Source organism: Rattus rattus, chromosome 4 (genome assembly GCF_011064425.1).
Source record: "Rattus rattus isolate New Zealand chromosome 4, Rrattus_CSIRO_v1, whole genome shotgun sequence".
NCBI lineage: Eukaryota > Metazoa > Chordata > Mammalia > Rodentia > Muridae > Rattus > Rattus rattus.
Genome location: NC_046157.1, coordinates 1,608,631 through 1,632,947, shown reverse-complemented (window position 1 = coordinate 1,632,947; position 24,317 = coordinate 1,608,631). Strand labels below are relative to the sequence as shown.

Below are 24,317 nucleotides of genomic sequence, written 5' to 3'. Positions count from 1 at the left end.
CTACTGCAGGCAGCCTCTTATTTCAGATGGTGGGTCCCCTGGAGGGATGTGTCTCCTGCTTCTCAGTGTCCCAGAGGCTACCCTACTTTACAAGGAGCTGCCGCGGGCTTCTGAGATGTCTCCATCCCTGCCTACTGCTGGCAGTCCCTGTCATTGCATGTTGTCCCCAGCAACTGCCAACCTAAAGACAGGCTGACATATAATGTGTTTGATTTGTAGGAGACATTCATTAGATTCTTTAACTTGGAGTTACAGGGCCGATAATAGAAATAAAAATCTGCTCTATTTACACTTTCTAATTGTGACTGAACTTGTAATGAAAAATCAAACGTATGTCCAGAGATAAAACTATATATAATCTGTACTTCTTAGATAATCATGCATCTGTCTGTGTTCTACGAAGCCTTTGTAAATAAAGAAATGACCTGAATGCTAGTCAGTCAGAGCTGCAAGGTTCTCCCGACCACCCTGCCTAACTCATTCCTCCCTCTCTGACTTTCTGTCTCCTCTGAGGCTATCCTGTCAAATGGTTAGGGAAGGCCTCCTGGCAGGCTAGTATCTAAAATATATAAAGAGCTAAAAATTTAGACATCAAGAAAACAATTCAATTAAAAATTAGGTCTACTCAGAGAATTCTCAAAATCAGAAACTCAAATAGGACAGTGCTACTCCCAGATGACATGGGCTATTGACTAAAAATCACAGCATAAGCATTAGATGCCTTCCTAGAAATTACTGGTCGGGGATCCCCCAGAAGTGTCCACAACACAGGCTGTTGCCATTATCCTTGGTTACTCATGATGTTGTGGCAGAAACACTGCACACTTTGACTGCAAGAAAAAAAATCAATCCTAACTGTCCAGGAAATTCCCTGGTGTTCAGATTTTATGTTTCTTGGAGATCCTATGTAGGCTTTTGGGCAAGAAAATACATTAAGCATCTTACCCAGTCCTCAACCCTGCATGTTACAAAACTGACCTGCCAGGCAAGGTGTACCAGGTCATACAATAATCGCACAACTAGTAGGACATAATTAATGTCTTTCTGATTAAATATTCTACAGCAGGAAATTTTATGCCTTATACTTAAGTATGTAGAAGGAAATTTGACAAATTTAGTAAAACAACTATGACTTCCTAAGCCATAGATTTTTACTAGGAAGTCATAGTGAAAGACCCCCAGAGCGGGGAGACCCTCACTCAAGTCTCGGGATGACTCGACCCCCCAAGAACTCACGAGAGACCGATCTTGATGCAATTACACAAGGTTTATTGATAGGGACGACAGAAACCAGTGCACTGGGGTCGAGACTCATATCCCACATAGGGGTAGAGGAGTTCGACCACAAATGGTTGGGAAAAGGGGTATCAGCCGTTAAAGGCTAGGCTCACAACCAAAAATATAAAGGAAAAACCATACCGAATCACAAGAAGAACCTCCTGCTTCTCATGATTGTTTAATCCTGCTATTATCTGAACCAGCTGGTGCAATTACTCTTTCTGCGATCAGCTAGTTTCTGGAACAGGCAGTTCCAGGGCCCGCTTTTGGCTTCAACTTTTGTCTAGGGGGCAATTTTAAACTTTTTCCTTTCCATAGTTGTTTTACTAAATTTGTCAAATTTCCTTCTACATACTTAAGTTGACACCCATAAATGTGGACTGCTTTTAACATTGGCCAGAGAAACTTACATCAGTCAGTAGCCAATGCAAAAACTAAAACTGGCCAGAGTGTTGGGAATAAAAACCTAAGCATTGAGTTCTAAATGGGGTGCTTTACCACCCCCACCACCTTATACACATATACACACTCACACGTATGTACACACATATGCATACATGCGTACGTACACTCATACACACACCCCTCACTAAGGCTCAGAAAACATCACTGGAAAAGAGACTCCATTGGAGAAAACTAATTTTTTCTTTTGTGAGCAGTTATCAATTAGAGATGTACCTGAACTTGAATTAGGAATGGGGGCTTGTGTCTACTTTCAGATTATCTTTGTGTGTGTGTGTGTGTGTGTGTGTGTGTGTGTGTTCCTGTTGCTTTCATCTCGTGTCTGATTGCTCTGGGCAATCCTGGCAGTAATGTACTGGTAGACTTTCCTAAGTACAGCTTGTGGGATCCTCCTTTCTCTTACAAAAAGCTACATGATAATATATAAGGCTGTATGTGTTCCATTACCAGAGAAAAGACAATTTAATTAGGAATATATACCATGCACAATCTATGACATGTTGGCCTTGGTAATATGCATGTATACCAATTTTTCCAATTTAGCTCTTAACACACAGGCCAAGGCAAAGGAAAGTCAAGTATAGATGCGTCATTTTTGCCCAGGGTACTTTGATCTTCTTGAGCATTAAGATGAGCCTACTCTCTTCTGTCTGTTTTCCTTAATGGAAAGATTAGGGACTGCTCTAATTTCTGTCTTTCTTAAAGAAAATAAAAAACACCATCTTAATGGAGAGCTGTGAGGTATGTGGATAACATTTTATTTATTGATATCTAATATTATAAATTAACTTGGAATTAAAACATCCACTTCTTTTCTTGGAGATAAACCTTACGTAGCTCTGGCTAGTGTGGGGCTTACTGTGGAGATTAACAGAGCTGACTCTCGGTTCTGCCTTCTCAGTCTGAGGTTATGTATACGCTGACTTTGGATTCTGAAATCTTTGTTTTTAAAAGAAAAAAAGGGAAGGGCATAACGTTTGCCAAGATGTCCAAAAACCACTTCGGGATCTTCAGATTCTTTCATTTATGTGTTTTTCAAAAATTATTAATCAGCCACCCTCTGTCTGCCAAACAGTAAAGCCTGTCTTGTGCCGCGTATGTAGCAGGTGAATAGTAACCCTTTCAACCCTTATACAATTCGCAACTTCATGGCTGTGAGTACTCGCGGCTATCATGGATGGAGAGCGGCAAGTTCGTCTTGACTTTTCATTCCTCTCGGACTGGGGAGTTTGTGGCTCTGAGTTACTGATTTCTTTACGCTTGACAGTCTCATAATCCAGTATATTGTGATTATTTTGATACACTCATTACCGTCTGATGTTTCCCCTTCCTTTCTGGAACCCTGTGGTTATACCAATAGCAAAAGCTAACTCCCAACTCCAGCAAACATGAACAGTTACTGCTCCTTTAGAAAGGATGGAGCTTCATGGGCACCTCCTGTTTCTATGGTAGATAGCTGGAGGGTCCAGTCTTGTGCAGGTATATAGTGTTATGTATTCATGGCTACAATTGCAGCTTCAGAAGTAGATGACAGCTTCCCCAATCCTTAGTTTCTTAAATTCTTTCTGCCTTCATTTCTGCACTGTACCTTAAGTTGTGGTTGGTGTGTGTGATACGGATGTCTACTTTAAGAGTAAGGGCTCATCATTTACTCTCGGAACTTTGACCAGATAAACTCTCTTGGAGGGTAGGCTGGGGCAGTGGAAATGTCTTGAGACATTCTTTAAATTTTCCTAAAGTCTCCTTGATTGCTCTTCATAACGTATTGCTTATCAAAAGAAAATGATATTGGTTAATCAATAGACTCTATTCCTTTCTTTTAAACACAGGATTTCACTATGTAGTGCAGATCTTGTTATTCTCATGCCTAAGTTTCCCATAGTTGGTTTATAAGTGTGTCCCAACTCCCGAATCATTATTCATCTAGCTGTTCTCTAGCGTTTTGACTATAATAGACTCAGATTCACGGACCCAGCTTCTGTTTACAACCAGTTCAGGTGGATACCCGAAACCTTCTGGAATAGGCCTTCGCGTTCCATTCAGTCTGAACTACATCTCCCGACAGCCTTTGCGCACCCACCTCCAGCGTGGCGCGTGGCCTGCCGGGAGCGGGCTGGGAGGTGGCGGCCTAGCCCAATGGGTGCGTGCTCCCGAGGAGAGGGCGGAGGAGAAAAGGAAGCAAGCGGGCTGCGGGCTGCGTCCCCATTCATTGCAGTGGTCTGCTGGGTTGGGGTCCAGTGTTTCCGGAGTCATGGAGGCGCTGATCCCGGTCATCAATAAGCTGCAGGACGTCTTCAACACGGTGGGCGCCGACATCATCCAGCTGCCTCAGATTGTCGTAGTGGGAACTCAGGTAAGATGAGGCCGCGATCGCGAGGCCTGGCTCGGTCGCAGGCCTGCAGGTGTCAGCCGAGAGGAGGCCGGCCGCCCGGCGCTCGGCTTTGGTCCCCGGCGCTCAGCCCGGCTGAGCGGCCCTGCAGCCTACACTCGGGCGCGGCTTAGCCCAAGGGCACTCGGGGGACGTGCGGGCGGGCGTGTGGGCTGTCGCTTCCTTCCGGCGGCTGAGGTCCGGACGGGCTCTGGAGTTGCGGTGGACAGAAGGGCAGCAAGCTAGTGGTGAGTCGGCGGCCCACGGAACATTACAACGTAAAAATAAGATTAAAAGGAAATCCCGTGTGTAGTTGGAGATCTAAAGTTAGGAAGGAGCACCAGGTTTTTCTTGTAGTACTCCATGACTTGGGTGTTCGTAGTTTTGTGACTGTGACCCAAATTTGATATAAGGTTCTCAGGCCTTAGGTGGGTATTAGAGATGAATTCAAATTTTGTATGAAAAGAATATTGAAGAAATAAATATCTAGAATGGCAGGGATATATGAGTTTCATTTTTTAAAAAATGCCTGCTTTGAACTGAAGAGGAGCAACAGAACTTTAGGAGACAGGGACGTTTTTTGGTTTTGGTTGGTTGTTTTTTTTTAATGTTTCTGAGTAGACCGTTGCTGTTCCCAGACACACCAGAAGAGGGCATCAGATCCCATTACAGATGGTTGTGACCCACTATGTGGTTGCTGGGAATTGACTTCTTAGCTCTTAACCACTAAGCCTTCTCTAGCCTCCTGTGGGGGTGGAGGGGTGGGTGAGACAGGCCCTACTCTGTATTTCAAGCTGGCTAAGAATTCACCATGTTACCTGAGTTACCTGAAACTCATAGCACTCCCCCTGCCTCAGTTCCCTTGACTGATAAACCACCATGCCCAGAATTATTTTTTTTATTTTATTTTTATGATGTGAGTGTTTTTCCTGGGGCTGGTCAGAAGAGAGTATCTGATCCCCAGAAACTGGAGTTACAGATGACTGTGAGACACCATGTGGGTGCTATAAGCCATGCATGTCCTCTAAAAGAGCAGCCTTTGCTCCTCACCTCTGACCCATCTCTGCAGCCCCTTTATAAACATACTTTTAGGTGCGCACATTTGTTACTACTCGTATCTTCTGAGGTGATGAGTGATTTCTCTTATTTTCCATGGGTTGTATGGCTACATCTTACCTCAGAAGTGAGTGTATAAATATTATAAGTAGGAATAGATATAGGAGAATATTAGAGGATATCCATATACTTGAAACCCTCCTGTAGTTTATTATTATTTTGACCTTTAAATATTTAAATCAGTAGGAATTATTTGGAGGGGGAGGGGAATTGCTGGGTTAGCATAGATTTTGTTCGACAGTCATTTCTGCATAACCCAGCATTAACATTTGATGTTGGCAGTGCCTGAAGACCAAATTATCAAGTGTTCTATTTGGTTTTTGTTTTGTTTTGTTTTGTTTTGTTTTTTGTTTTGTTTTGACATTTTGTTCCTGGGATCTTGTAGTAGGTCTCTATAAAGATTTTCAGTGATGCATATTGTTCATGGTAATGAGATATTTAGTTTTTAAGTTAATTTTTATTTTATGAATATTTGCCTGTGTGGATGTATATGTTCCAAATGCCTCTTAATTCCTTTGGAAGCCAGAAGGGGCAACTGATCTTCTGGAACTGGTGATACAAATCATTGTGAACTGCCATGTGCATGCTGGGAACTGAACTTGGGCCCTCTGCGAGAGCAACAAGTTCTCTTAACTGCTGAGGTATCTCTTCAGCCCCTGAGTTTTTATAACACTGGAACTTTTATAATCAAAACTAGTTTTTGTAAATAAAATGAGAAAAGATGACATAATTAAATTTTCTTTCATAACAATCAAGAATTGTGACCTAGCTTTAGAGCAGATATACTCATAAGAGATTTCAAAGTGCATTTAAATCGTGATACAGTAAAAGAATCAGGGATACAGTAAATCTTTAGAGTAAAGAGTTTAAAATCAAGACAGGCTTTCTTGCACACAGTAGAGGGGTAATGGAGGGAAGAAGGGAGGCCTTTGAAACTCTGCCTAGTGATGATACTTTCATGGCACTTCTGCTTGTTAATGTTACAAATTTTCAAAGGATAGGTTTGTTGTTTTCTTCAGCCCAGCAGATTTCATCTCCATTCAGTTCTTATTATCTGAAGTTTAGTTCTTTTTTATTCAAGAACAAAGAAGAATCTAGAAACATTTCTTAGCTATTTTGACTTATTCTTTTGAGAACTGTCCAGATTTATCGTCCATTATTTGAATGAGTCTTTTTTTGACCCTTGAATATTAAGCCTTCTGCAACTGTATAGCTGGCAAGACTCTCATACTATGGGTTTTCTCTTCATTTGATTGTTCTGTGGAAGCTTTTTGTTCTATGAGATCCCATTTGTCAATTGCTGGTCTTAATTCTTAGAGAAATGGAGTCCTATTCAGAAACTCATTTTCTCTACCTATGTCCTGTAGGGAACTGTCCATGTTTTTCTTCTAGCAGTTTTAGTGTTTCAGATTTTACATTTAGGTCTTTGATCCATTTGCAGCTAGTTTTTATACAAGGTGATAGATAGATAGATAGATAGATAGATAGATAGATAGATAGATAGATAGATGATATAGATAGATAGATAGATAGATAGATAGATAGATAGATAGATAGATAGAGTCCTCATTTGGTTTTTCTACATGTGGACTTCCAGTTTTCTCAGCACTATTTCTTAAAGATGTTATCTTTTCTTCACTGTATATTTTTGGCATCTTTGTCAAATATTAGAACGTGTCCTCATGTCTGTATTTTCTTTGTCCCATTGGTCTATATGTCTCTTTTTTGTGTCATTACCTTACTCAGGCTCTATATCTTATAATCTGGAATGATAATCCCTCTAGAAATTTTGCAGTCGTTTTGGCTATCTAGGATATTGTATGATTCTGTATAGATTTTAGAAATTTTTTTCTATTTATGTGAAGAACAAGATGGGATTTTGATTGTGATTGCATAGAATCTAAACTTTTTTGTATAATGGACATTTTTTCTATTTTTTAGTGTCTTCAGTCTCTTTAAAAGTTTAAAGCTTTTGCTGTATAAATCTATTTTACCTCCCTGGTTATAATTTCTTAGATATATTTTCTTCTAGGCTATTGTGAATGGGAATGTGTCTATGCTTTCATATTGTATTTATTGTTACCATATAGACAGGTGATTAATTTCTTTAAGTTGATTCTATATCCTGTCACTTTGCTAAAAAATCTGGAGTAATTTTTGTCTTTTTATGTATCATCTGCAGATAGGGATAATTTCTTTCTCTTGCTTTATTGTTCTTACTGGTATTTTAAGGAATATATTGAAAGGGAGTGGGGATGGTAGACAGCACTGTATAATTACTGATTTCAGTGTGATTCCTCTGATTTCCCCCCCATTTAGGATAAATTTTGGCTATGGGTTTGTTATCTATAGACTTTATTATGCTATGTTCCCTTCCTCCAGTCTCTCTCTAGCACTTTGATCATGAAGGCATGTTGGATTTTTGTCAAAGCCCTTTCTATATCTATTGAGATGATCATGTGATTTTCGTCTTTAGGTTCATTATTTTATCTATTAAATTATTGTCTTGAATGTGTTAAACTACCCCTGTATCTCCTAGATAAAGCCAGGTTGGTCCTGTTGGACAGTTTTCTTTGTTTGTTTCCCGTTTTTTGTTTGTTTTTGGTTTTTGGGTTTTGGGGTTTGTTTGGTTTTGTTTTGTATGCTTGTCTTTGGTTTGGTGGTATTTTAGTCACGATTTCTGAATTGATGTTTATCGGGAATATTGGCCTGTAGTTTTCTTTCTTTGTTATTAGAGTGATACTGGTTTTATTATTGATTTAGAAGTACTTCTCTTTTTTTCATTCTTCATTTATTTGTTTGTTTTTAATAATTTAAGAAGGATTTGCTCTAGATCTTTAAAAGTCTGGTAGAATTCATCTAGACTTAGTGTTTGGCTTTTGTTGTTTGCTAGCTTGCTTGTTTTACCATTTTGTCTCATTTGTTCACGATGGTTTAAGTAGTTGTTCTCTTGGTTTAATTTGGGTGGTTTGGCTCAATTTAGAAATCCTTCCATTTCTTTTAGGTTTTCTAGATTAAAGGAATGAAGGTTTTAAAGGTAATCCCTTCTAATACTCTGGATTTCTTTTGTGGCTATCACAATGTTTCTTTGCTCATCTCTGATTCTGTTGATTTGGGACTCTGTTTGGGTTAGTTGGACAATAGAGTGTTGGTGTTATTTATCTTTTCATAGAACCAACTCTTAGGTTCATTCTTTGTGTTGTATTATTTGTTTCTGTTTCATTAATTTCTACTTTGGTTTTAATTATTACTTTCTGTCCACTAGCCTTGGTTTGTTCATGTTTTTTCCAAATTCTTGAGTTTCATCATTAAGTCCCTTGTCTGCACTCTTTCTGGTCTTTTAATGCAATCAATAGAGGCATAAATTTCCCTATTTGGACTGCATTTAATGTTTCCCAGAGGTTTGGGGGGCACTTGTTTTCAAATTTCCTTTTTTCCTTAAGTTCTTCTTTGACCCATTCATCATTTATTAATGGGTTGCTTAATCTCTAGGAGTTTGTGTATTTATTAAGAGATGTTTCCTGTTTTTATTTTTTATTGTGCTATAGTATCTATTAAGGACAATATTGGCTGTTAACTTGCCTACGTCTGAAATCAACTTGATCACAGATGTTAGGCATGCCCGTGGGGGATTTTCTTAATAGATTATTTCAAACAAGAAGACTAAGGCTAAAGAAGACCCTAAGTATGGGCCAGCCCACATGAAAGGGCATGGAAGAAAGAAATTTTGCCTTTTGCCTGCTTGCTCTCACTCTTGCTGGCAAGTTCATTTATCCTGCCATTGAGGCATTCTTTTGCTGGTATTAGAACATACTTCAGAATTCCAGTATAGACTGAAGATCCAGCTGCTTTCCAGGAATCCTTCAAAGACTTCAGTGCCAGAGGATACGACTGCTGAGTCATCCAGGCCTGTGAATTTAACAGCGATAGGGTTCTTGTCCTTTCCGTTTCTTAACAGTCATTGTTGACCTACCCAGGGTATAGCATGTAAGCCAGTCTAATAAATTCCATACACATACATATATATAAATTACTAGTTCTGTTAACCCAGACTAATACAGTCAGATAGGATACAAGAAGTACGTCAGTTTTTCTCAGTTTCTTATATATTTGATTGTGAGCCTAGCCTTTAACGGCTGAGCCATCTCTCCAGCCCTTTTCTCAGTTTCTTAAGATTTATTTTTTGTCTCAGAATGTGGTCTATTTTGGAAAAGTTCCCATGGGCTGCTGAGTAGACTGTACTTCAGCATCTGAATGGAAGTCTGTAGACCTGTTAAGTCCATGTGATGTGCAATATCATTTTATTATGTTTCTAGGTGTAGCTTTGTTTGCCCTTTGTTTTTTTGTTTTTATCCAAATGACCTGCTTTTGGAGAAAGGAAGTGCAGTGTTGAAGTCATTTACTATCAGAGGGCTGATTTTAATCTTGTCTTTAATTTCAGTAGTATGCTCTATGAGACTGTATGCACCAAGTTTTGCATAAGTGTTTAGCATTGCAAGTCTTTTTTTTTTTTTTTTTTCCGAGATTTACTTATTTATTATATGTGGGTACACTATAGCTGTCTTCAGACTCACCAGAAGAGGGCATCAGATCTCATTAGAGATGGTTGTGAGCCATCATGTGGTTGCTGGGATTTGAACACAGGACCTCTGGAAGAACAGTCAGTGCTCTTAACCACTGAACCATCTCTCCAGCCCAGCATTGCAAGCCTTGGGTAGTAGTTCTCTTGATCAGAATGAAATGCCTTTCATCTTCTGACTAATTTCGTTTAAAGTCTGTTTTGTACATTATTAATATAGCAATGCCTGCTTGCTTCCTGGTGTCATTGATTGGAGTAACCTTTCACTTTAAGGTGTTAACTCCCTATTCTGAGACAAAACTCTTAACACCTGTCGTGGCTTAAATGAAAATGGCTCTATAGGCTCCTATATTTGATTGCTTGGATCTATTTAGTGGAACTGTTTGGGAAAGATTAGGAGCTGTGGCCTTGTTGGAGAAGGTGTGTCAGTGGGCATGGGCTCTATACTTCATGGTTGTTGTCTCAGGATGTGAGCTCTCAACTACTGCTCCAGTGTCATGTCTGCTTGCTGCTATGCTCCTCATGGATAGGGTCTCTAACCCTCTGGAACTGTGAGCCCATCTTCCCCAAATGCTTTCTTTATAAGCCTTGGCCATGGTGAGTTTTTTGATGATAATAAAAGTAAGATAATCCTCTTATTTTTTTAATATGCTACTTAGAAGAATACAATATGGTTAAATTAAATTCTTCATTGAGATGTGATTGACTTTCTCATGGTATTTTGATCAAAATCTGTGTTGATTTTCTTAATTCCTTTCTATTGTGCATGATGAAATTTGTCCTCTGTATTAGTTTGACAAACACCTATAAGCAGAATGGCTTGCTGCTTTTATAAGACTTCCATCCATCATCTTATTTATTTAATTGCCCTTTTTAGAGGCCCTGTCTCTAAATACAGTCAATCACATTCTAAGGTGCTAGATAATAGGGCTTCCAATTTCAAATTTTAGGAGGGTTATATAACAATTGGACTTCATTTCATTACCATGAAGAGACACCATGACCACAGCAAATCTTTGAAAGGAAAACATTTAACTAAAGCTGGCTTTCAATTCAAAGCTTTAGTCCATTAGGCCTGTCATTGCGCAGGTGGTCGTGGTACTGGAGAGGTAAGCAGCTAAGAGTTCTCATCCCAATAGGCAGGCAGCAGGAAGAGAGAGAGAGAGAGAGAGAGAGAGAGAGAGAGAGAGAGAGAGAGAGAGAGAGAGAGAGAGAGAGAGAGCGCGCCACTGGGCTTAGTGTGGGCTTCTGAAACCACGAAGCCCATCCCGTATGACACACTTCTAACAAGACCCCACCTTCTGACAGTGCCACACACACACACACACACACACACACACACACACACACACGAAGATCACAAAAGCAAATAAGTGATAATGAATTTATTATCAGATTTTAAAGAGTTTAAAATGTAGTCTCTGTAAAATATCTCATTTAAAAGCAAAAACCAAAATGTTTTCAAAACAGTAGTTGCTGAAATTTATGAAAATGTAACTTGTGGAATAGGAAAGTGACAATAGTGACAGTATAAATAGTGACAGTATTAAGAGGTGTGGCCTTGTTGCAGTAGGTGTGTCCCTGTGGATGTGGGCTTAATACCCTCATCATAACTGCCTGGAAGTCAGTCTTCCAATAGCAGTCTTCAGATGAAGATGTAGAACTCTCAGCTCCTCCTGCACCATGCCTGCCTAGATGCTGCCATATCCCACCTTGATGATAATGGACCGAACCTCTGAACCTGTAAATCTGTAAACCAGCCCCAATTAAATGTTGTCTTTTATAAGACTTGTCTTGGTCATAGTGTCAGTTTACCACAGTAAAACCCTAAAGTAACTTGGAATTCTTCTAAAAGATCAAAAGCATAAGTTATGGACTTTATTCGAGAAAGAAACTTGAAAGTAAGCTCTTTAGTTGGGAAAGAGCTTGTATAGCAGATAACAAACGACACTAATCATGAATAGATTCTGCCTAGTAGGAATTAAGAATTTCACATCTCAACTGCTGCATATAAATGTTGGACTAACCTTCCTGTCAAGGCCACCATTGTTTTATCAAATCCATGGCTATGGGCCTTAATAGGTCCCACAAGGTGACAGAGATATCAGCAAGCCTAGCATAACCAGTGCCCTGAGAGCTACACCAAATACACCTCCTTTGTGGGAGAAGCCATCAGAGAGGTGTGTCTTTGTCCTGTGTTGCTGCTCAAGATCTCCAGGAATAAACAGGCACTCAAGTTTATCAAGAAGACCGTTGGGTGCACTTTCATGCCACTAGAGGAAGCACAAGGAAAAGATTATTTGGCCACATCAAGGAATGTAGCTGTTAAGCACTAATCCTACGCTTCTTGTCTCCTCCCTCAATTAATATAATTTTTAAAAACTATAGTCAAGTTTATGAAATAAAACTAAAACAAAAACTAAAATTCTGAATAGAGGGATTAGGAGGTACATACAGGTTTCCTAAAAACGAAAGGATAATTCTAACTAGCATTAGATTATCAGTATCAAATGATGACTGTATGGAACAATATTGAACATGTGGAGCACTTGGGAAAGGTTGATTGAAAATGCCTATTTTCCTCCATGTCATATTTCTTTAGGAAGTATTATGGTTTGAATTTGGTCCCTAATGTGGTTTGGAAGTGGTTGAATCGTAAAGAGGTAGTGGGAGTTTGTAGGTTCATTGGGGGTATTGCCCTTAGGAAGGTATTAATGTTGGCTTTATGGAGATAGTTCTCAGGAGAAAGTCTTCTGATCCTAGGCATATGCCTGAAGTCTACTATACATATGCCTGATCAGAATACTACACATACACTGCACCTTCATGCTTACTAATGTGCTGTAAGTTAGTAGTTAAAAGGATGTGTGGGTATGTATTATCCGCAGTGGCATTTTATTAAGCTTTTGTATTACTTTCCTTTTGCTATGATTAAAACTTACAGAAGGAACCGTTTATTCTGGTTTTCAGTTACAGAATCCATCACTGTCATAGCAGAAAAGTCTGGCGGCAGGCAGGCACCTTGCTGGAACAGAAGCTTAGAGTTCATTTTCTGGAACTAAATGAAAGCAGCACAAAACAAAAACCTATGACATAGTGGAAGCAGTCCTATTAGGGAAGTATGCAGCTCTAAGCACCTACATTAAAAAGTCAGAAAGAGCATGATAAATGGCTTAGAGATACAAGTAAAAAAGTTGGAAAAAACAAGAACAAACTGGAATTAACAGAGTCAGAAAAGAACAGGGAAACATAATAGACACTAAAGACATTCAGAATATTGTATGGAAATATTTTAAAAAACCTATACTCCTTGAAGCGGAGAACCTAAATGAAAGGGTGATCTAGATTTATTGAAATCACCCAAATTAAACCAAGAAGGTGTCAACAACCTGAAACAAATGAAGAGATTGAAATATTAAGCTTCCCAGACAGCCCCCCACCCTCCATCTCCCGACAGCGTTTCTCTATATAGCTTTGACTGTCCTGGAACTCACTCTGTAGACCAGGCTGGCCTCAAACTCTCAAAGATTTGCATGCCTCTGCCTCCTGAGTACTGGGATTAAAGGCATAAGCCACCTGTTTTATTTTATTTTATTAATTAATTAATTAATTAATTAATTTTGGAATAGGGGAGGGGGAAAGGCCAGGGCCAAATGAATTCACACTAGAATTCTACCAGACTGTCAAATATTGTCTCCATCTTAGAGTTTATTTCTTTTTTTAAAAAGATTTATTTATTCATTATCTATAAGTACACTGTAGCTGTCTTCAGACACACCAGAAGAGGGCATCAGATCTCATTTACAGATGGTTGTGAGCCACCATGTGGTTGCTGGGAATTGAACCCAGGACCTCTGGAAGAGCAGTCAGTGCTCTTAACCACTGAACCATCTCTCCAGCCCAATAGTTTATTTTTTAAACTGTTTAAAACAATGGACATAAGGAGCATCCCTGGATTTCTTCTACAAAGCTTGCATCACTCTAATACCCAACCACATAAAGATTCAACAGTAAGAAAAGTGTAGACCAATATTCCTAAGGAACATAAACTAAAAATACATAATAAAATAATTGCAAACAGGATGTAGAGATAGATCATAAAGAGTGTAGACCATGACTGATGGTTTGTATATGCTTGGCCCAGGGAGTGGCACTATTGGGAGGTGTGGCCTTGTGAGTGTGGACTTTAAGACCCTCACCCTAGCTGCCTGGGAAGCCAGTCTTTCGCTAGCAGCCTGCAGATGAAGATGTAGAACTCTCAGGTCCTCCTGCACCGTGTCTCCCTGGATGTTACCATGCTCCTGCCTTAATGATAATACATTGAACCTCTGAACCTGTAAGCCAGCCTCAATTAAATGTTGTCCTTATAAGAGCTGCCTTGGTCAAGGTGTCTGTTCACAGCAGTAAAACTATAACTAAAACAGTGACCAAGTTGGCTTTATCTCTGAAATACAGAAATAGTACAGCACTTGCAAGCTAAAATAATGTCACATAAATGGACTAAAAGACAAAAATCACACAATCATTTTCCAAAGATTGATAAAATCCAATATGCCTTCATGATAACTATTAGAGAATATAAGGCTAGAGAATACAATAAAAGCTATATATGAAAAAACTATAACCAATATCTTCCTCAATGAAGAAAAGCTTGAGGAAATTCTTACAGTGTCAGGAACAAGACAGGGATGGCTACTGTGTCCACTCCTTTTCAGTACTATCCCCAAAATACTAGGTAAGCAATAAGGCAAGAGAAGGAAATTAAATGAAAACAAGTAGGGAAAGAAGTCAAACTACCTATATTTGCAAATTATACATACTATAAATTAGAGATCCCAAAAATTGTACCAGAAAACTCTCAGCAACATGGCAGTGTACAAAATCAACCTTCATAGCTTTTCTATCAGTACACTAATAACAAACATACTAAGAAAGAGATCATGAATATAGTATCCTCAAAGAAAATAAAATATCTAGGGGTAAACCCAAACAAGGAAGTAAAGGAACCCTACAATGAAAACTTTTAAGCCACTGAAGACACAAATAAAGATACTAGAAGATGGGAAGGCATCTCACACTCACGGCATGGTAGAATTAACATTGTAAAAATAACCATTCTACCAGAAGCTACCTACAGATTCACTGTGATCTCAATCAAAAGCCTCATCCCATTATTAGAAATATTCATAGGAACCACCAAAGACCCAAGACAGCTAAAACAATTTCGAGCAACCAAATTAAAAATCCAAACAAAAACAACCCCAACAATGTTAGAGAGATTTTACCATTCCAGGTTTTAAGTTGTATTACAGAGCCATAGAAGTAAAAACAGTGTAGGACATGTACACCAATGGAACAAAATGGAAGGCATAGCTTTATAACTTAACTTTATAACATAACTTCATAACTTCAGCTGTGTAATATTTGACAGAGATGCCAACAATATATTACAGAAAAATGAAAACATTTTCAAACTATAGTACTGGGAAAACTGGTTGTCCACATGCAGAAGAATGAAATTAGACCCGTATCTATCACCTTGCACAAAAAATAACTCCAAATGGTTCGGTCCCCAGCTCCGAAAAAAAGAAAAAAGAAAAAAAAATTAAAAAAAAAAAACAAAACTCCAAATGAATCACTAAGCCTGAAAACTGAAACTGCTAGAAGAAAAAAATAGGCAGTTTCTTATATTCCTACATAAAATAAGTAGATATAGGAAAGCACCCTGGATAGGACTCCATTTGTGCAAGAACTAAGGCCAACAGTTAACAAGTGTGACTTCGTGAAACTAAAATGCTTCTGCACAGCTAAAGAAACAGTGAAGTGGGTAAAGAGAAAGCGCACAGAATGGAATAGAATCTTAGCTGGGTGTACATCTGATAGAAGATTAGTATCTAGAATGTATAAAGAACTTTTTTTTAAAAAGTCAAAACAACAACAAAAACCAAATTGCCCATTTAAAAAAGAGGCCTGGGGCCTGAATAAAGAGTTCTCCAAAGAAGGGAAAAAATAGCTAAGAAATCGTTCATTGTCCCTAGTAAATAGAGGAATGAAAATCAAAACAACTTTGAGATTTCAGCTTACCCCAGTCAGGATAGCAATGATCCAAACAAATACTGAAGGGCTGTAGGGACCCTCATTCACTGTAGGTAGGACTGTGAACTGGTGTAGCCACTGTGGAAATGAAGTCCCAAAATTTACAAATAAACCTACCATATGACCCACTTATCCCACTTGTGGGCCTGTGTCCACAGACATTTCCTCAGCCATGTTCATGGCTTGTTTGGTCACAGTAGCGAGAATGGAAACTGTCTGACTATTGTACAACTGAGGAGGGACGGGTAATGGAACGTGGTACATACACAGTGACAGTTTTTCTTTGAGTGAGGTAATCCCAGAAAGACAAATGCCACACATATTCTCTCTCTCTTCAAAGGCTAGCTCTAAATCTTCAGATATGAATAGCGTGACCTATAGTTACTACAGAAAGTAGGAAAGTAAAACAGGAACATTGTTGCAGTAGGGAGCAGGGTGATGGTGGAGATCAATAGAGAAGGCGATATCAGGGTACAGTAGCCATAAGGATGTCTGATAAAGCCATAAGGGAGTGGGAGTGGGAAAGAGGCAGATACAGAAGAAGGTGGAGGATGGTAAAGGGAATAATGTGATACGAGTGATTTGAGAGTGGACATGGAGAAATAGGAGTGCCAATTCCCAATTGATACAGCTAGAAACACTCCCATACTGAAGGTCTTGGGAGTAGGACCAGAAAGATTGTAAGAGACAGGATTAGGGACTTCTGTGAGATGTGTCTCCTAGTTATGTCGGAAACTGTATCCATAAAGTCTCACCAACATGACCACCAGATGTGGAAGCTGAACAAGGAGGACATCAGTGAACATGCTAACTTGGATGGGGGAGAGCCCATGCGGTCCTAGTCCTACAGAAAGAACTACAGGCTGGCTACTAAGTAAATCTAGAAGCAGAAGCAGAAGGGGCAGCCCTCCCCAGAGAAAAACATTCAGCCTTGAAAACATACACACAGGGAGTCAACGGTGTGTGTGTGTGTACATACATGCAATAACAATTGATGAAAATACAGGCCATAAATTTGAAAGAGAGTAAGGGGGAAGGATATGTTGGAGGGAGAACAGTTATAATTAAAATACATCTTTAAAATAACAATAAAACCTTTCCTTCCCAAGTTGCTTTTGATCATGGTGCTGGTGAATTTAATGTCAACTTGACACAAACTGGAGTCATTTGGGAAGACAGAACCTCAGTTGGCAATGTGACCTCGCCAGCATCTGTGGACAAGTCTGTAGTGCATTTTCTTGACGATTGATGTGAGTGGGCCCAGCTCACTGTGGGTTGTGCCCACTCGGGGATGGTGGTCTTGTTTTTTTAAGAATGGAAGCTAAACAGGGCATAGGGAGCAGACCAGGATCGGAGCAGACCAGGATCTTGGCAAGCCTTCTTGGCTTCTGCTTTAGTTCTGCATCTGAGTTCCTGCCCTGACATCCCAGAATGGTGGACTTCTCACTTTAAGATGAAGTAAGCTCTTTTCAAGTTGTTTTTGGTCACAGTGGGTGTTGTATCATAGCAAGTGAAACTGTAACTAAGATAAATAGCAAAAGTTTAAGTCTCTCTGTACTGATGTTAAGTCTTACACAGAATACTGTTTTGATGCACATACAGATGCTGTTTTATATTGTCTTCTATTGTGAAAACACAATGACCAAAAGCAACTTAGGTCAAAATGGCTTATTTTAATCTTATAACTCAGGTCACGCCCTATCACTTAAGGAAGTCAGTGCAGGAACCTAGAGCACGAAATTGAAGCAGAAATGATGGAGACACTCAGTGCTTTCTGGCTTGCTCCTTGTAGCTTGCTCAACTGCCAAAAGTTAGGGAGGTGGGGGATGTCTGGGGGGTTGGGGGGACAGCCCCAACAGTTGACAGATTCCTGAGAGGAGATAAGGAGTTGGTGAGGGAGGAGTTAATCAGCCTGACCTTCTGACTGACTAGCATTCAGGTTGCTTCTTTATTTATACATATTACACAGAGCACAGACAGACTCATGATTATCCAAGAAGTATGGATTATATCATTTGTCTCTGGACATATGTCTGATTTTTCATTACATATCTGGGTTCAGTCACAATTAGAAAGTACAAACAGAACAGATTTTATTATTATCAGCCCTTTAACTCCAGTTCAGAGAATCTGAAGGCTCTCTCCTCCAAAGAAGCACAGTATTGTATGACAGCCTGCTCTTAGGCTGGCAGTGTTTGCAGTTGGAAAGCACTCCAGGCAAGCAGAAACCATCTGCTTTTTAGGAATAACAAACATTAACACCTAACTCCTTTTCTACATTATTTAACATCTACACTGTAAAGTAGGAAGTTATTTCAGTCAACCCATCTTAGTTACTGAGTTTCGCTCCTCCAGGGCTATACCCTGTATGATCCCCTGACTTTAAACTACATTTTCAGAGTGCTCTAAGCATATTATAAAAGAAGACCTTGAATCTGTAACGTATCCTCCAGCCAGCCAGGTCTTGTCAGTTGTCTCTGTTTATCCTACCCACTTATACTGTTTGGGTTTGCTTGAGGGTGGATATCCCAAGATTTTTAGAGTTATAGCTTCAAAGAAATTTCAAGCATTTTTGTACTTATCATGATCTCTGGGGCATAAGGAAGACGTCCACATAGGGCCAGATGAAGTTATTTCCCTAAAAGCAGAAGGGATAGTAAGTTTAGGACTTTCCTAGAAAGACTCAGACATAACTTTCTTGGGAAAATACATAAAATGAACGATAATGCAGAAAGTCCCTAGGAATGCAGCACCCAGAGACCAGAACCCGAAGTGAGAGACAGAGTGACAGCGATGGCAGCATTCAGCTCAGTGCTGCTGGGCTGTCACAACTGTGCTGGCTTCATGACTTGGTCGTTTTTGGTGGATATGGCTGTGCCACTTGGCCTGCTTTCTTAAACACGCTCGCTGAGCTTGGCCCTCCCCATAAATAGTTAATCTAGAAAATGGCCAACAGACTTGCCTACCGGCAATCAGATTAAAGTACTTTCTCCTTAAAGGTTCCTCTTACCAGACAACTCTGGCTTATGGCAAGTTGACAAAAACTAATCAGGAGATATATTATTAAAGAATGTGATTCCTGTTGACTACATTAAAAATAAAGTTAGTAATGCCCCATTTAAGTGAAATAACTGGGCTGGAGAGATGGCTCAGTGGTTAAGAGCACTGACTGCTCTTCCAGAGGTCCTGAGTTCAAATCCCAGCAACCACATGGTAGCTCACAACCATCTGTACTGAGATCTGATGCCCTCTTCTAGTGTGTCTGAAGACAGTGACAGTGTACTCATATGCATAAAATAAATAAATAAATCTTAAAAAAAAAAGAAATAAGTATGTACCTATATGACACAGGTTTTAAGACTGGAGAGTATCAACGTAAGACAATGTGGGGAAGGAGACTGCTTTCTGTATTTTACTTACAAGTGTGGGCTTTTCTCTGAATTGTTTAGCTTATTTGTATGCTGCTTTGTTAGTGTTGTCTGTTTAGAGAAGTCATTTCTTTTGCTCTCGTATGATCTCTTTTCAGAGCAGTGGAAAGAGCTCAGTGCTGGAAAGCCTAGTGGGGAGGGACCTTCTTCCCAGAGGGACTGGTGTGGTCACCCGGAGACCTCTCATTCTGCAGCTGGTCCACGTTTCACCAGAAGATAAAAGAAAAACAACAGGAGAAGAAAATGGTAAATTTCAGAGCTGGAGTAAGAATTATTTTTAAATGCTACTCCTCCCTCTTTTTTTTCTAATTTCAAGATAGGGATTTCAAAGTAAAAAGTTGATTAGTGAATTGGAAGATAGTAGCTATAGCAAAATCAGAAATCTTTAGGAGTGGTGTCAGTATTTAATATGAACACTTGGGAAGCAGAGACAGGTGGATCCCCGAGTTTAAGGCCAGGCTGGTCTATAGAGTAAGTTCTAGAACAGCTAAGGCTACACAGAGAAACCATGTCTCGACAAAAACCAAGACACAAAATAATTTTTATTGATTTGAAATGCAGAATAAAGTTGAAGCTTCTTATTGTACTTGCCCTCTCCTGGTATCCTGTGCTCACTAATTTCAATTACATATTGCTTTAGTCCAAGAGAAGAGCTCTTACAGAAAGATCTCTTGGTTTTGTGAGATAATGTAGTCTGAATGGGCTTCAGAACTACCATATAGCTGAGAATGACTTCAAACTTGAGATCTTCCTTCCTCTACCTCCCAATTACCTAGTTAAAACAGATGCTACCAATGTCATAGGAAGAGATTTAATTTTAAAAGTATTATACCTAATTTTTTTATTCTTACATTTCTCTATCATATACTATTTGTACTTTTAAAGGTCCTCCCTTTTGTAATGTTCTGTTTATAATACCTAAACTAAGGGTTTTTTTTAATAGATGATATGAAAAGTGAGACCAGAGTATGAGTATATTTATGGTTTTACGTAGCTGAATCTTTAAAAACTAAAAATATTTTAAGATATATTCTGTATTAATAAACTTTAAATTGCTTATGATACATCTTTACATCCTGTATTAATCATATTAGTGAGTTTTGGAGTGTCTGAGAGTAATCCATTCAGTATTCTGTTCAGTTCAATGTCTGACTTAGACTCTGTCTCCTAACATTCTCTAAAACTACTGACTTTCAGAGAGTGTCTGTAAGTGATCGCGATAGCTGTCCTTACCTGCAGGGATTTGTTCTCAGTGCAGTTTTGTTTATCTTCTGACCTGAGGTGGGGTGATAGTATTACATTTGGGTTTTTTCCCTATTCATCATAGAAGATATTGGTGGTGATGACTGATTTTATTTAAAAGTAGGCGGAGAAACTTGTCATGAGCATCTATCATGACTTTAAAACAGGGACTCCAAAATAACTGAAGAAAGTTAATGAGCTTGTAGATATTAGTAATATTTTATAATAGATGATCAAGTAGGAAACCTTTAGTTACTAGGCCTCTTCTCCATATGCTAGCTATTTATATTTTAACATTTATTATTGACGTTATTTTTGTTTTATTTTATTTTGTGACAAAGTCAACTACACAGCCCTTACTGGCTTATGAAAGTTTGAACCTTAAATTTAATCATTCTTAGCTGATCTGTTGCTTAGCCTCAAATATCTAGAATAAAAATTTCAGAATTTTGTTCTCACCAGTTACATCAAACACATTACCTAATACCTTAAACCAAGACTTTGAGAAACTTAGGGCTTTAGATCTTTTTTTTTCCTCAGCCATTTTTGAAAGGACAGTATCTCTATCAGAGTCTTTGCAAATGTGATGTTTCCTTAAATAAATTGTTGCTTGTTAAGAAAGAGTGTAAACATGTTGGTTCCTTGATCACCTTGATTATATGCCCAGCGTGTTTTGTTGATATGGGAGCAGGTCAGTAAAGCTGCGCATTTTTATCAGCACATATATTATTTCTGAGCCTAGGTCCTGCTATTATGTGTGTGTTTACATACATGTGTGCATACATACATCTGTCTTTGCATATAAAGAAAAATATCTATTATGCTCCCACTCACAGTGATGGCTACTTTTGAGTACAAAATAGATGAAAATTTGAGTGTTAAATTTCATCCTTATTCCTCCATAATTCTTTGCTTCTTTTTTCTAAAGTTTTTTTTTTTAATATATTTTATGTGAGGATATGTGTGTGGATATGGTATGTGTGTGCTATGGTAACTACGCTCTAGTCAGAGCGCAACTGACCATGTGGGTCCTGGGGCTGGAACTTGGGAAATCAGTCTAGGCAGCAGGCCTTACCTCTTGAGCAACCTTGCTGGCAATCCTTACCTTCTCATCAAAGCCACTTGCTTCTCTACATAAGCAGTTTATATCGAATCATTCTGACGTTGTGGAAATGAAGAACTAATAAAACAGATTAACATTCAGTTTAGATTTAAAACACATGAGCAGTGAAAGGAAATAATTTTGAAGCAAGCTTACCAAATAGAAACCATTAAAGATTAACAACAAGCCCAGACCTTTTGTATTTGGTTCTTTTTATTTCCCTCCAGTTCCACTTTTACTTACTTACTCTCTATTAGTTTAGATCCATGAGGGGGTCCAGTGGCCTTTGCAGGAACTTCGCTTTGGAATTAAGAACAGCTGTCCCACTGCTTCTGTGGGCCTGAGGTACCAAGAGTATTCTTGATCTGGCTCAGGTTGCCTCAGGAGTCAGTGTTGTTTTTGCTTTGTACATTTAAGTGCATGTCTTGCATAAAAGAATTCAGTGTCTTGGGTATAAAACCTTATTATAAAAGCTCCTTGAGGTTTTTACATAAGAAAGGCCCAGTTACCAATAATGGGTTAAGAGTAACACACTGTAAAATGAAACAAAGTGTAACTTTAAACCGAGGTCTATGAAGGCTGATAAAATACTTTGTTTAATGTTTGTAATGAATACTAAGTACAAGAACTGTGACAGTAGAGTCCTGTTGGATTGAGCTCATGCATTTGTGGTGTTTTGCTAAATGCAATTTATATATTAAAGAAACTATCCTTGTGAACAGTCATTTTCAGCAAATAGCATTTACTTACTAACTCTGAAGGTTGTAAAGGCTGTGCTTATCATACTTGCTACCCTCTTGTAAACCAGATGGCTTATCTCCCCCACAACAGGATTTCAAATGTCTCAGGCAAACTTCGAGAGTAAAATGGAAATTCACTTAGTAAAATTCTTAAAAAGTTGAAGTATCACACACAATGTGCAAATTATTAGTACATAAAATATTTGTTCTTATGATTCTCATAAGTTTTAATAATTAAATGCTTATGCACATTTGAAGTGTAATCGTGTTTCTACACATTTCAGTTCTTTAAACGTTTAAAGTTTTAGGGATAAGCACTAAAATTACTTTGTGCTATTTATTTCTCTTTAACTACAGACCCTGCTACATGGAAAAACTCAAGACACCTTTCTAAAGGTCTCTTTATCCATTTGTTTTTAGCCCTCCCTCCCTCCCTTTTTCGTGTGCCTGCATGTGTGCTTATGTACCCTACAGGCTGTGCGCACCTTTTTTCTTCCATTTTTATTTGCCTGTTTCCATTGATTGCAGGTTTTGGTGGTTCTTGTTAGTGTTTTGGCATTGCATTAACATGCAAGCCCTTTTTGGTGACAGAATTTAATTTTTACAAAAACACAACTGCAGATACTGAAACTTTTATATAACTAATTAAGTTAAAATACCCCTTTTGTATGTAGTAGTGCCTCCATGAGTTCTGTCACCTACATTAGTCTGGTCTGTCAAAGGTCCTTTCCGGAAGAAGGTTCTAAGCTTCAAGTAGATGAACATTTTATTTGCAAAAAGGATCTGGTTTTATATACCTTTATTCCAACAAAGAACAATATACCTTTTACTAAGTAAGTATTTATATGAAAATCTTACTTTTATTTCAGGTGACTTTTATATATTAAATACTTTAAATCATTAAGATATTTAAGTTTCTGAATTTGGTGAAGGCAGAATAGCAGTGCTTGGGTAAGATGTCAGGAACAGATTGGAAACTAGCCAGGTGTCAGTTCCTTACATACATATATATTTCTATTTTCACTCATTTTGCATTCATTTCTGTTTTATAATTCCATAAGAAAATATAGACTTGACCTTAGGAGAAATCACATTGGCAGTCTGCATTACAAGACAACTACTACCCTGCCACTGAGAGCTTTATACGCAGCCAACAGAAAACCAAATAAAAGACCAGGATTTTCAAAAGCAGAAAAATTAGCTATTTCATTCATATATGGCATGTATATTTTAACTGTTATGTACACGTTTGCTTTATGATTTTTTTTGCATTATCTAGTGGGTTTTTAATTTTCCTTTCTAGTTCTTTAAAATTTTTAATTGGATATTGCTTTCATATGTAAGATGTATAAAGAAATTATTATAATCACAAATAGGAAATGAACAATTTATTTGTAAAAAAAAAAAATAGATTTCAAATTCAGGGAGGACTTTCAGGCAACTCTACTTGAAATTAGACTGCCTTTGTAGTCTGTGGCGTGCTTTAAAAATGTGAATGTGTATTTAGCAGAACCTAAAATTAAAACATCTGTTAACTTGTAGTTAAAAAAAAAGTTTATTGTGTTACCTTTTTAAATTCCTAATTATAAAACTTAATTTCCAGTCTTTAAAAAATGAGTCTTTCTTTTTCTAGGAGTTGAAGCAGAAGAATGGGGTAAATTTCTTCACACCAAAAACAAGGTAATCACTGAAGAATATAATTAAAAAAACATAGAAAATAGCATTTTGCAAAGAAACAGTTAGTGTCTTACTGGAAGTGTCTCTTGCTTCCTGTAAAGTAGAACTTTTCTCAGTGATGCTTCTCGCTGCAGTACTTTAACTTGCCTTGACTCTGTCTAATGTGGACATTTTTAAATATTGTGACATCAGGCAACTTTGAAACAAATCTTAGAAAAATGTATGTGTA

The 24,317-nt window shown here is 38.4% G+C and overlaps 1 protein-coding gene across 14 annotated transcripts in view; it reads left to right on the top strand.

Annotated features, from left to right (window-relative positions):
* Positions 1-3,835: 3,835 nt before the first annotated feature.
* The window catches only part of Dnm1l (dynamin 1 like), a 50,917-nt gene continuing 30,435 nt past the window's right edge, over positions 3,836-24,317 (top strand). For 4 of the 14 annotated variants that reach the window (XM_032899822.1, XM_032899818.1, XM_032899814.1 and 1 more), the window contains exons 1-4: positions 3,856-4,093; positions 19,426-19,573; positions 22,769-22,807; positions 24,045-24,091. In XM_032899822.1, coding sequence (XP_032755713.1) covers positions 3,992-4,093; positions 19,426-19,573; positions 22,769-22,807; positions 24,045-24,091 — 336 coding nt within the window. In that variant the 5' untranslated portion in view covers positions 3,856-3,991. Of the gene's footprint in view, positions 4,094-19,425; positions 19,592-22,768; positions 22,808-24,044; positions 24,092-24,317 lie in introns of all 14 variants that reach the window. The other 10 variants (XM_032899820.1, XM_032899816.1, XM_032899812.1 and 7 more) reach the window with 5 other exon arrangements.